At 38.8% G+C, this 13,829-nt stretch overlaps 1 protein-coding gene across 1 annotated transcript in view; it reads left to right on the top strand.

The window, feature by feature from the left end:
- The window catches only part of tesk2 (testis associated actin remodelling kinase 2), a 42,806-nt gene that overhangs the window by 2,947 nt on the left and 26,030 nt on the right, over positions 1–13,829 (top strand). Inside the window, exons 2-4 of the mRNA XM_051953363.1 lie at positions 1,057–1,481; positions 2,920–3,039; positions 11,949–12,070. Of these exons, the coding sequence (XP_051809323.1) occupies positions 1,359–1,481; positions 2,920–3,039; positions 11,949–12,070 (365 nt within the window). The 5' untranslated portion in view covers positions 1,057–1,358. The remainder of the gene's footprint in view (positions 1–1,056; positions 1,482–2,919; positions 3,040–11,948; positions 12,071–13,829) is intronic.

Below are 13,829 nucleotides of genomic sequence, written 5' to 3'. Positions count from 1 at the left end.
AGCAGCAATGATGCTGTTGAAAATGCATCAAGTAGAACTTATTTAGGGTTGCAAATAAACAATAAACAGCACAGAATAACCCACAGTCAGGGATGAGAAGTGAGGGTTTTCCTGGTTGCTCCAAGCAACAGAATTGGAGGACTGTGAATCACTTTGTTTGTCGGTTTGCCTTTTCTGTCAACCACTGCTCCTGTGTTTGTAGAATCCTCTTTTTGCAAGTAGGAGGTTTCACATTGATTTACTCATTTGGAGTACAAATAAAATGAATTACGGGGTAGTGTAGTAATAGTGCAGTATATACTATTATATGGTACATTATCTGCTAATTCAGTTGCGAAACAGTTAATAGATTATTGATGCAGTTGTCCTCACTACATGCTAGTCAGCTGGTCATGAGGAATTAAAGGTTTTACGCTGTTTAAGGTTATTTCCCCTGTTTTTGATCAAAGACTGCTTCATTAATTATCATGTTCAACAAATATGTATGAAGGCCTGAGGGGATATTGCCAAAATTAGAGTTAATGCAAAGGATTTTACAGATGTCTTCAAAGGGGGAAACAAAATTGACAGGAAATTTTCTGGAATGTATTTTTCAATATAGCCTGAGCATTTTTAATAAGGATTTGTAGTCAGGTTCAACATGTTTCATCAGAAAAAGAAACCTCCTTCTGGCAAGAAGTATTCTTAGAAGATATGAAAGCCACATTGTTTACAAGTTTTTTTTAAAAAAGGCCTTTAACCACAGGCTTGCCTTCCTGTTCCCCTTTGTACCCCGTTGGCTTTGTTTTGGATGGCAGAAAGGTCCAGGACCTGAGTTATTCCTTGGCTAATCTCCCATAATTGGACAGTCGGCCCCTATTACAGCCATTACATTTGAGCTTGTTGAGCAAGAGTGGCTTGTCTTGTCAATGCAAGGCCTGACCAGATCCAGAGCTGTTATTAAACACCTTAACTTTTCAAGAAAGAATTGCATAGGCCTTTTTCTTGTGATGTGTAGGTGCGTTTAGTAGAATTTCCACTGTTATTGTTCCTTCATTTTTTCTTTACTTTCTCTAGGTCTCCAAGGAATCACCATACCTCTGTTAAACATGTGAAGCCCTTCACTTGGTGGACACCCCAGTTACAAACAACGAAAACTGGATTTGTTAAAAATCTTTTGGATCCATTCAGGATTTATCACCGGGGACTGAAAAGTCTATGTGTGCACCATACTTTACCCAAGGACCCAAACTGAGTCGATGCTGTGCTGCCGTGAAACCATCGGCACCATTAAAACAAACTAGTCCTCTTGTCATGTGGGTACATTACAGAAAAAGGCCCATATTACCCTCACTGGTATCACCATCTTTCTCATCACCATGGATCGGAATAAACGCAACTCCATCGCTGGGTTTCCTATGCGACCTGAACGCCTCAATGAGGACAGAGATGGTGTCGGAGGGGTAGGAGTCTGCGAGATGGGAATGGGCCCTCCTTCACAGGTCAGTCTGTTTTTTATTTGTCACATATTACAGCATACAGAGTTCCTATGGAGTCCAAGTATTGTTGGTTAAGATCTTTGATTCGCATCCTGGCCTTTCCGGGATCTTTCTGCATGAAGTTTGCATGTTCTCCTTGTGCGTGCGTGGGCTTTCTCCAGGTACTCTGACTTTCTCCCACTGTCCAAAAATATGCTGAGGTAATTGGTAACTCTAAATTGTCCGTAGGTTTGGATGCGAATGTGATTGTTTGCCTGTATATGTAGCCCTGCGATAGACGGACCTTTCCACGGTGTCCCCTGCCTTCACCCCAATTCAGCTGGGATAGACTCCAGCCCCCTGCGACCCTAATGAGGCTTAAGCTGTATATAGTTATTGAATGGATGTAAAACCAGTGTAAAGCCCTGATACAGATACAATGTTATAATTTTATTTATTTTACTAATGAATTAGATCTATCACACCAAGTTGGACTGAGTTCCAATCTGGACTGAGGCTGAATGAATTGGGGAAAATATGCAATTGTGGTTTTTCTAACAAATATTTTGATTTGTGTTGTCATTTTTTCAAAGCTTCAGTTCAATATTTATTGTGTAATAAATTTAAACGCGATTAAGTATTACCTCATGAGAGCAGATAAAAAGATGAACTACTCGATAATCCAGATATAAACTGCTTTGAACGTGGATTTATTAAAATTTTTAAATGGCATAGAAGTCACAAAAGCTATGGCTGTGTTAAGTTAAATATAAAGCAATAATACAAATAAATAATGCTAATAAATAAATTAGAATAAAGAATTTAAGAAATAGAACTGTTCTGTAATCAGTTTTTGAGGTGACTTATTGCTGGCTTAGGTGCAGCATCTAAATTCAAGTAACTTAATAAAAAATAAACCCTGGCTCTGATGTTGCAGATCCTCGCTTTAAAACACAGCTTTTGCAGTTTGATGATTGCATTGCTTCAGACTGTGGTTTTGATTTGAAATCCACCAGTTGTACAGCCGAAGTGGGACCAGTTATTGTTTATAATCAGGAAATAAAATCTGACTCAAGGTTTCTCTCTGAACAAATTTTCCAAAATGAAAATAAATAAATGATGCTACTAATCAACAGGTACTGAATAAATGCTTTTCACTGACTGGGTTTAGATAATCAGTTTTAATAAAGACACACTAAATATGTTCAGTGACACAGCTCATTGATGTGTTTTAGCTGTTCTTTTCTGTTTGCAAGAACCAAGAAAATTTGTTTATGTCGGTGTAAGTCAGCCTTTATATTTACTTTACAGCCTTCTAATCCTTGTTCCACCTGAAGGGAGCACTATCTGTGATTTTCATCTCATTTTTCTGCCCTAACAAGTATGCTGTGGCAGTGATCCTACACCATGCCTATCAGATGTAGATGCCCTGTTTTCACCAGTCTGTTTCTGTCTTCTCCAGGTGGGCAGGGTGTGGCCGTCATCCTACAGAGCCCTGATCAGTGCCTTCTCCTGTCTAACACGCCTCGATGACTTCACCTGCGAGTGGATTGGCTCTGGGTTCTTCTCTGATGTCTTCAAGGTGGATGGATATCAGATATTACCTCCCTCTTTATGCTCTCCCTTCAGTCATTCCTCTGCTGCACCTTTAGATCTCTTTGTTTTGATCCTCTATCTTCTCATTTTCTATTCAAGCTTTTCTCCATCCAGCTATCCATTGAGGGTGTTTTGTAATAGACAGTCGCTAAGACACTGACTGAGGGTTTCAGGATTGATCTCTTTCCCCATGGTACATGATAGTTGTAGCGTTAGTGTCCTCTGACTTTAGTTTAAAGGCTAGAATATCATAGAAAGAACAAGGAACTTGTTGTGCAGTAGTCCTTGTGAGGATGAGACTGTTAAACACAAAGCAGTTTTCCATTTGATTTGATCTTGTCAGGTTGATATGCATGGTTGGTCAGAGACTGATTGTGACCTATCTTCACTAACTCGTCCTTCCCAGACGTTTTTAGGTCAGTCACTTCACAGACATCTCTTAGATAGAAGGGGTGGTTAACCCTGCGTCTTTGCCCCCTCCCCTCCAGGCATGTGAATGAAAGTCACATAACCATATTTGGCATTATTAGTTTGGATTTGGTAAATGAAACAGAAATGTAACTGTATTTATTAGCGCTGTCAAACGATTCAAACATTTAATCAGATCAATCACAGGGTTGCTGTGGATTAATTTTCATTAATCACAATTAAATATCATTCATTTTTAATCTATATTAATCATGCTTCATTTTGCATGCGCAAAAAGACTCAAAGAAGATAATATATACACACTTCAAGGGGAACTTTGTTTTTTTTCAACCTGGGGTCTGTTTCCATATGTCATTTCATACATGTGAGTGATGGAGAAATGAATTTTCGACATAGCTCCAGTATTTAGCCAGGCAGGCAGCTTAGCAGCTCGGCTAGCAGCTCGGCTAGCGAAAAGTCTGGGGCAGCTGGCCCCCCCGCGTCAAAGTCCGCCCTAACGTGCTTTTGCCCCACACTGACCGGCTCAGATAGTCTCAATGAGTGTCCCACAACATAATAGAGATGAGAAGTGAACGGAAACCTCCACATTACCTGGCGATCGCTCTTTGTTGTGGTCTGTATCCAAATCTCAGGACGCTAGAAAGCAAATCTCGTTCCGAAATCGCGCGAGAGCTCGCGCCAAAACACCGGTTTTGCCGCGAGCTCTCGCGTGATTTCGGGGCAAAAAGCACGTTAGGGCGGACTTTGACGCGGGGGGGCCAGCTGCCCCATACTTTTTGCTAGCCGAGCTTCTAGCTGAGCTGCTAAGCTGCCTGCCTGGCTAAATACTGGAGCTATGTCGAAAATTCATTTCTCCATCACTCACATGTATGAAATGACATATGGAAACAGACCCCAGGTTGAAAAAAACCGATGTTCCCCTTTAAGGTGTTTACTAAACATCTTTAAAGGTTCATGTTAGAATCCCTGACTAACTCATGCCTCACGTTATTGTGGTACTTTAAGCTGGAAGTGCTTCGTTGAAAAGAAAACTTCTTCCTACAGAGTGTGCATATTACTGTATCTTGGTCAACTGTTCCGTCTTGTTTTTTTTTTGTATGCAAATTTCCCACCAAGAGGGCCACGTTATATATATGCGGTATATAAGCAACATAATGAGTAAAGTTACTGGCAAAACATAATTCATGCAGCCCTCTGATGCCCTTTATCGTTAAATCACATTTTCTCTACGGCATTATTTCTTTGCCGTAAAGTCAGGACTCATATGAACCAAAATAAAAACCAGAGACGCCTTTCTCTGATGTCAAAACATGCCCTCTTTGACAGAGATGCATTTTAAATATATAATGGTCACAAATAGTCAGACACTAATGTCCCTCTATAGCAACACACACGGTGAGTTGCTGTTCCAGCGTGTGTCACGTTCTAGTATTTTCTGACAAAGTACAACTTAAGAGTGACATGATATCATGACAGTTGCTGAAAACAGACAGTAATGTAAATCATTTGAACCCTATTTTTTTTCTCTAAACTGAAACAGGAGACATGTTGAGTAATTGTTAATTTTACAATTTGGTTTAAGACTTACCTGTCGGCTCAGCCCACTTCTGTAATGTTGCCTGGCTGTAGCTTACTCCTGTACATTACTGAGAAGACAGCGATGAGGACTGAATGGAGACAGAACTCCATGTGTTGGACAAATGGCACAAGGGCATCATTCTGCACAACTCTGACACTTAACAGCAATTACTTATGAGAAATTAAGAATATATCGGTGTTTAATTTTCAAAACTCCGGTCATGGCGATTATTTTGAAAAGGGCTATAATTGGTCAATTTAATCGGCTGGCCAATAAATCAGTTGGGCCCCAATGTTTACCGTCTTCCATTTAGAGTTGGGTGGTTCTGCCACTGCCAGATCAATTGCCCATTTGTGCATGCACTATGGTAAGTCTACTTGGACAAAATGTGTTGCCACATACAATTCAGGGATTTTGAGTCATTCTGAGCTGCAGATGCATTAATTGCGTTAAAATTAATCATGACGATGGATTAATGAGCATTAACGCATTAATTTTGACAGCCCTAGCATTTAACTCTTTTTGTTCATTATATTATCGAGGCCACATTGAAAGTAGGACATTTTAGCATGCCTCAGTTTGGTTAGATAATCAATAACTCATTTAGGAGATTTGCACTACAGTTCAAACATTTGGGGTCACCTAGACAGCTTCATGTTTTCCATGAAAACTCACACTTTTATTCATGTGCTAACATAATTGCACAAGGGATTTCTAATCATCAATTAGCCTTTTAACATGATTAGTTAACGCAATGTACCATTAGAACAGTATTTAGTCATTTACCACATTAACAATATATAGACTGTATTTTTGATTAATTTAATGTTATCTTCACTGAAAAAAACTGATTTTCCTTAAAAAGTGAAGACATTTCAAAGTGACCCCAAACGTTTGTACAGTCATATGTATGAAATGCTTAATTATGGCACAATAGCTTTTGAATTTGTTGGTTTGGTGCGACTGCTGTATAACTTGGCATTTATTCTGAGATTTTGTATGCATGTGCTTCAGTGTTTCCCACCACTGTGTACATGCAAGAGTGACAAGTTAACATGCAGGAAAGGTTGCGGTCTCTTGTACATGATTGGAAATGGTCTCGAAGCTTTTAAAAGAAGATAGAAGATTTTTCAGATTATATTACAGTTTGCAAGGATTCCTGTTTGTCTCGTCACTCTGTCTACAGTGGATTGTCAGCATGGCCTTAGTGAAAGAAGATATGTCATTTACTGTAGAGTATCTGTGTCACATGAGATCTCCGATAGATTGGTGAACTGGTTTTGACATTTGGTTTCCATTGTATGTCGGGGGTGAGCAGATTGACAATACTGTTAATAATGTTGGCATTTTAGTGATGTGCATGTTGTTAATGCAGGCCGATCTGATGGTTTTGCATTGAAGCAAATGAAGGTACGTTTTATTGATGTCTTTATTAGCTATTATAAGCTGGTTTTAAGTCCCTTGTTTATTGTAACCTGTTGTGCTCTGGGTGTGCCAGCTGTTGAAAATGTGCCATTGTAGGCTGTAAAATCATTGGAGCTTATTCATAGCATGCCATGCTGCAAGTGAGATGTACAGTGGCACAAATAAACAGCAGGTGACAGTTAATGATTTGAAAGACATTTGCATCATGTATCAGTGAAGAAAACCAATAGAGCCACTTTGAGATAAGCATTGGTCACTGGGCTTCTATACTGCCGTTGAAAATGCATCTGAAATTAAGTATTTTCTCAGTGTGGGAAACAAGAAGAGGGTTGGCAAATCTGATATAAAAAAACTGTAGGAAACTATACTGATTCTTAAGTAAACCCTTTACGTTTTGACCAGTAAAGGTACAATGAACACCAGAAGTTGCCTAGGACATCTTGTCATCAAGTTACATAAATACAGAGCTACTGAAACCAACCAACCTCATGTATATAAGGTGTCAACAAGTCTGTCTTTATTGTTAGAAATTGTATTTGTGCACTGGTTGAGAAGCTCTTTGACACGTTTGTATAGTTGTATGTGGTTAAATACTCATTTTCCATCTGTAACCTGTCGCCCTTGTTTAAATGCACAAGTACTTCATTTGCATAAATGTTTTTAAGGCAAAGAAAACACAACTGTGTTCACATACTTAGCCATTAGAGCTGTTTCTGATTCTGACTTGAAGATATGTTCATAATAGCAAACACTCCGTATTTATTGATTCAAATAAATGTTTTCCTTAATCTTAATTGAAATCTAAGCGCATCATCTTTGACACTGCCTTGGTTTCTCTCTAAATCTGAAAAGCTGTTGTGAGCCAAATTGGGCTCAGCCAGACAGTAGACTTAAATTCTCCAACACAAGCGCTACAATCCTGTCATTTAATGTAGACCCCCTGTCAAACGTTTTGAGACACTTTCTTATTCAACTAAATTAGAACCCGTCTCAAAACTTTTGACAGGGGGTGTAGGTGCCAAGTTGGTGTCGTTGGAAATTCCCATCGACACTGCTTTTTTTTCCCCCTTCTGGAGGAGAATCTGCAGGTAGAGAGGCAAGAAAAGCTTCAATTGGAGGAGGATGATGGACAGGGATGGGAATGAAAAGGTGGTGAAATTAATGGTAACAGAAGTTCAGTTCAGTTCATTTATTTATTTATTTCGAACATGGAATTACTAACATTCAATGAATGATTCACAATAACAACTAAATAGTTCATCATACTTCTCATATAAGGAGAATGAGAGGAAAACAAAAGCTTCAACATGTTCGAAAGGGAGTGGGAAGAAGTTCAAACTTATTTAATCCCACCCCTAAATTCATTCACCCATTACAATCAGTTCCATGAAATATCCAATGAAAAACAATTTCACCGCCAATAATTTGGCTTAGGCAAAAAGACAAATAACTTCAACACTATACATTAATCAATTGCAAGTCAATACTACTGTGCACCCCTAGTGAAGTTGAAGCTAAAGGGAGGAGGGATCGGAGGAGGGGGGAGCTTTTGATGGCGTAGAAGTTGGGTGGGGAGACGAATGGGATGGGGATGAAAAATGGGGGTTGAGTTGGTGTTTACTGAGTACAAACGAAGGGCAGCGGAGGGGATGAAGAGGAGTTTTGGAGTGGAGGATGATTTGGAGATTGATTGGAGCTTGGGTTGAGGAAATTTAAAATAAAGGAAAAAGGGTTTGGAGGAGACGGAGGCTGGGTTTATGTTTTCCAACTGAGCATATAGGAGGTGAAAAGTGAGGAAGAAGAGGAAAAAATATGCTACCTCTGTGACTTCAGGGGATGGTTCAGATTGGGGAATTGGGCATGGCGGTTTGTTGGAGGAGAAAGAGGGGGATCAGATATATATATGCAGATGGGGGGATGTGAAGAGTGTGGAATGGGGGTCGGAGGAGGATAGACGGATGTGGGGGAGGAGGCCTTCAGAGGAGTGGCCATCTGTTGTTTCTGCTGTACTGTGGTGGAGACTGTCGGCTCCTATAGTCAGACTCCCTCCTTTGAACTTGAACAGAGAGATTTTTGTTTCTGCCTGAGACAGAGAAAAGTAGGTGCAGAAAACTCTGATTATCTCCATCCAAGTCCACGATCCCTATGGTCTTTTTACTAGATATATACTGTAGATGATTTTGATACTTTTGCGCTTCACAGAGGGGTCCTCAAATACTCAAACTGCAGTATAGCAGCAGTATTGTCTGTCTGTATATTTCGCTAACTTTCTATGGAATCCATATTGACTTTGTCCCAGCTATCAATTCGTCTTCCTGCTTTAAGTGATACTACCTCTCCATTTACTGTGGCTGCGATAATGAAAGAGCCATTGTTCGAAGACGACATAAAGCTGTCCCTCTTTGTACTGAATATGACTAATGCTCTCTTTGGTGCTGTACTTGTGGTATTTTTCTAGCCTGAGTCGCTGTCTTCTGAATAAGAGTGCTGCTTGCAATGACTACAGGAGCTAAACTATCCAATTATTTTGGCAGCTATTATAATATAGGTCATGATTTGAGTAGGAATTGTAATTTTTGCATTTCCTTCCCACTGTAAAGAGGATTTTGACTGTGGTCTCTATCAAACAAGCATGTTTCCTTGCATCTGGAAAATCTCATTTTTGTGCCGGAACACCACAATGCTTCATTACACCCTCGGAACCCCCAAGCAGATTCTGGTGTTTTTCTGCTCCTGTCACTTTGTTAGTGTGTGTGTTTTCCCTGCAATATAACATCCTGCACCTCGATAAGAGCAGCACAGCCGTAACTAGAAAGAAAGAGAAGTCAAAATGTCTTTCATACAGTGTAACAGAATGCCATAAATCGTAAAATGAAAAGAAATTAAAGTTACATTTTTTTGAGAATTTACTTCACAAATATTTGAAAAACAGGTGTTAATATGTACAACATTTTTCCAGGCAGCAGTTGTTTTAGTATGCTGGATAAACAGTGGTGGTGACTCTACATACTTTAGGTATTATATGGCTTACATTTTAAATTTTGTTACCACTCTCATTTCCTCTCTGCCTGCAGTTTGGCTGAAAAGTCCCTAAATTTTTCTGAGGTGATTATTGGTCACAGCTGAGTCAGTCATGGTATCTCAGTTGCGCTTAGAAGTGAATTTTTTAAATTCCTATTCTTATTATTTTTTAACAGTCTGGTTAATTTAGTTTACTTTTATAAATAAAAACGTGTAAAACATAAATAATTTTGATGAACTGCCACAATTTTAAAATTAGATTTTGTAATTTTTTAAACCTTTCATTTCATGTGTCCAGTGTGGTTTCAAATGGTCAAGGTGTTGATTTAAATTTCAAATTTGCAGTACCATAAATGAGGGAATAGCTGTCCTACGGTTGTGACAGTGAGTGGCTCTGTTTTGCATGTTTGTATGACTCCTCTGAATAATTTCTTGATGTTACCTCCATATCTTTGTTGCCTAGCATTAGATACAGGGGTATTATTGCAAGCTTTTCAAACTACTTGATGAAAATCTATATCTTGTTCTAAATATGTTTCTGCTTTCAGGAAATGAGTAAGCAAGTGTAGATGTGTCTGCAGCAGCTCAGTCATTTTGTGTGCTGCCTTCTGTGGTTTGCACATTGATATTTCCTATTTCCATGCATGCATGAGTGTGTTCAGAAGAAGTCAAATTCTTGTAATATACTGTGCTGTGGCATCTCTGAAAGCTGTGGTGTGTAGATTTAAAGTCATTTTGCTATTTCAAAGACTGTGAGGTCATAGGTGCAATGAATAGATATGCCGTCTGGGCCTTCCTACCTTGATAGTCAACAACATTTATTTTTAATAAATAAAATAATTTATTGTATTTGTAGTGAGATCAAATGTGCTTAGTGCGCTTTTAGAGGGGGTTTTACCCTACTAAATGGCCTGCAGGTATTTTTGGAATACAAATGTCAGTGATATTTGAAGTTTAAATTTACTCCTGATACAAAACACTGCTTCTTAATCAGAACAAATATAAATGAATAAGCATGTGTTTTAATAATGCACCAGTTAATCTCAAGACATGTCCCCAACTTACCACTTGCTCTTCAAACAACTAACTGATACTTGGAGTTTGCTAGAATACAATATTATTAGTTTCTGAAACTTGAGAATTAAGTTCACTTTGCTTCATTTTTTGTGTATTATAGTAAAACATGCACAGTTTAAAGCTTCAGCAGAAAAGACTTCCTGGTCATCATGACCTCTTCGCAGTGGTTGCTTGCCTTTCAGCCAAAGCATGCTGAGATAGGGTCCAGCCATCCGTGGAGAAATTGACAGTGATGCAACAACAATCGAACAATAAGATGGAAACTAAAATCCCAATGCACAATCATACAAAATTGATTAGGCAGCACTGAATTGACAGTCTACTTTGTCATGGCTGGTCAGCACTCAGTGTTTCCTGTAGGATTTTTTTCCGGCGGTGGTGGCAGGCTCTCCGGGAGCTGTGGTGGCGTAAACAAATGACACTTTACTGCAGATTTTACTTGTACAACCTATTTATTGAATATATATATATATATATATATATATATATATATATATATATATATATATTAACAAGCTCACCTGAAAATGCAGTCAGCAGTTACATCATAGCATGTAGATATTAGCTTAATGCTATCAATTACCGTAGTTCACTCATGTTAGTGACGCTGAATTTAACTTCAGCTACTGATGTGTTGCGTAATGTTAGCTGGTCATCAATATTTTGCGAATGTCTGTTTAACTTGTAAAATATATTATGAGTTATCTTAAGCTAATAACTTTTGTCCAGTAAGTAGCTATCCTATTTTCCAAGACGAAACTCCTCTGACTCTCTGACCTGCTGCCTGGGTGCTTGATGGGATGTCATTTTCAAGTCCGCACTCTCACATGTAATTAATGTTGTATTAACCCCCCACAGAGTAGATACTGAGCAAAATAGTTATCTGGAGTTTACCTTGGTACCCGACACAGTGCAGGACTCTGCTGTGAAGATGGAGACATGCGACGGTGGTGTATTTGTGACAGTGAAAAAAATAGAAAGAAATTTGAAAAAGCGGCGACTAGGATTTAGGAATGGCGGCCTGCCACTCCTAAATGAACGTAGAGGAAACACTGGCACTGACTGACCTCATTTCACTTCTCTTTTATGTGCAGTCTTCTTTTTTCTTCTTCCTCCGTTTTCTTCCTGCATGAGCCAGATTGTATTTTTCAACATGTTGTTATGACAAAATCGCTTTGTTACAAGCAGGTCAAGGCCTTGTCAGTACAGCTCAAAAATATTTTAAAATTCTATGTTAATTTAAATAATTATGCATGTTTTTTTTTTTTTTGCAGCCACCAGAACATTATTCTATCCCCAATCTCAGGATGCAGGCATTGTGCTGTTGCCTCTTGAAACACATTTTGTAATTATCTGTTTTACAGGTACGTCATCGAGCTTCAGACCAAGTTATGGCTCTGAAGATGAACAAGCTCAGCAGCAACAGAGCAAACATGTTGAGAGAAGTTCAGCTAATGAACCGGCTGTCACATCCAAACATCCTCAGGTTTGTAAACAAATAACTGACTTAGATCTAAGGAAGTTCCTAAAAAAATCTACTTTGCCTGACTTACAAAATGTAGTATTTCTTCTCATTTTTAAGGGGGGGAAATCATTGGAAGCTTGCTTATTAATGCAGCTGTTCAAATGAAGAAACCAAAATAATGTCATTATTTCCTTTGAACATGTATCAGGATATTAGGTCATTCTAAATATAGAGTATTTGCTCATTATTTCGACGAATTTGATGTTCTACATTACATCGGTAATTTCCACTAACACCTGCCTGTCTGGTCATAAAATTTGAATCTATTTTCTCTTACGGTATGCCTGCCCGTTTAGCTCGTTCTCATCTCTTCTCACTCTCTAATGAGCTTGTGGTTGTGACCTGTTTCCTTTGGGGTTGGCGAGAAACTGTGTCAAACTCAGAGCCTATTATCAATGGATTTTCTAAACCGCCAGCTCCTGTTAGAGTTGCACCAGATGCCTGAAGGTGGATGGCAAGGAGGACCCTTTCTGTCAGAAGGGGGGAGAGGCAGAGACAATGAACAACCATGTTAACTTTTCAGATCATCTGGTCAATGATTGTGGGGGTGAAAATTGCAAAACTCTGTAACTGCTTTACGCCTGGTTACACCTGTGGACCTGAAGTGACAGCTCTTTTGTCAGACTAGTCTGTTTTTACATGCGCTGTATGGTTGTACAATGTGTTCTTGTGAGCTAACCAATCATAAAAAAGTCAAATCTTAACTCAAACAAAATATGTCAAAACTAACTTAACTTGTGGAAGATCCAGCATTTTGCATTTACTGTAAGGTGTGACTATTAAATAAGTAAGAAAAGCTGAAACTACCTCCACCTGCGTTAAATCATTGAGCTTTTGACATTGCAGGCTTTTAACACAATCAAGGCACTGTTTTCCAGAATGCATTATGGTATCAACAAGCCTGCTGACAGCAGTAACACATGCATTATTTTAAATGGAAAGCCCCTCTTTGGTCTTCCTGAGCGGCTGTTTTATTTTTATATGTTTGACTATATAAACCCAGTAGTCCAAGTCATCAGCTATTAGTGCATTTAATCTGAACCCAACAGCAAGAAAGTGCTTTTAACTACGTTGCTGCACATAAATTAACTTGCTGATGATCTTAATAATTTTGAAGAATTGCCCTTCTGTACTGTTGATCAACTTTTGATTTTAGACACTTTGATTTCTTTATTGAAATCATGCTGCGTTACCTCACTGTAACCATATTTTTGGCCAGTTGTCTTGTTGTTCGCATGTATTTCATTTTATGTTGTGTTCCATGTTCTGCATCTTTCTGTGAAAGATGCTATACAAATAAACTTGCCTTGAATTTTACAGCAGAAAAATGAAAATCTGGTACACAAAACAACATTACAGCTGTGAGAATTCACTGTGAGACCTCAGAATAGAATAGTTGTTATTTTTTTCCTTTGTAGTAAATACTCCGGCTCAGAGTTTCTGAGTGGGAGAGTGTGTGAACATGCACATACATGCATAAATATCTTTGTGTGCACATACACACACATGCACACATCTTTTACAATGCCATCTTTGTTGAGCATGCCTAGTTGTGTGTGTGTGTGTGTGTGTGTGTGTGTGTGCATTAACAAGCAGATACTGAGGGGGTCATTGTTAGCTAAAATCCAACAAGGACCCGCAAAGTTGACCTTTTCTTTGCCTCCAGAATTATGAGGCCTTTCGGCGCAGCTCATGAACAAAGTTGGTTCATACATTGCTT

The sequence above is a fragment of the Acanthochromis polyacanthus genome, chromosome 9, assembly GCF_021347895.1.
Source record: "Acanthochromis polyacanthus isolate Apoly-LR-REF ecotype Palm Island chromosome 9, KAUST_Apoly_ChrSc, whole genome shotgun sequence".
NCBI lineage: Eukaryota > Metazoa > Chordata > Actinopteri > Pomacentridae > Acanthochromis > Acanthochromis polyacanthus.
This window is presented reverse-complemented; position numbering and strand designations above follow the sequence as displayed.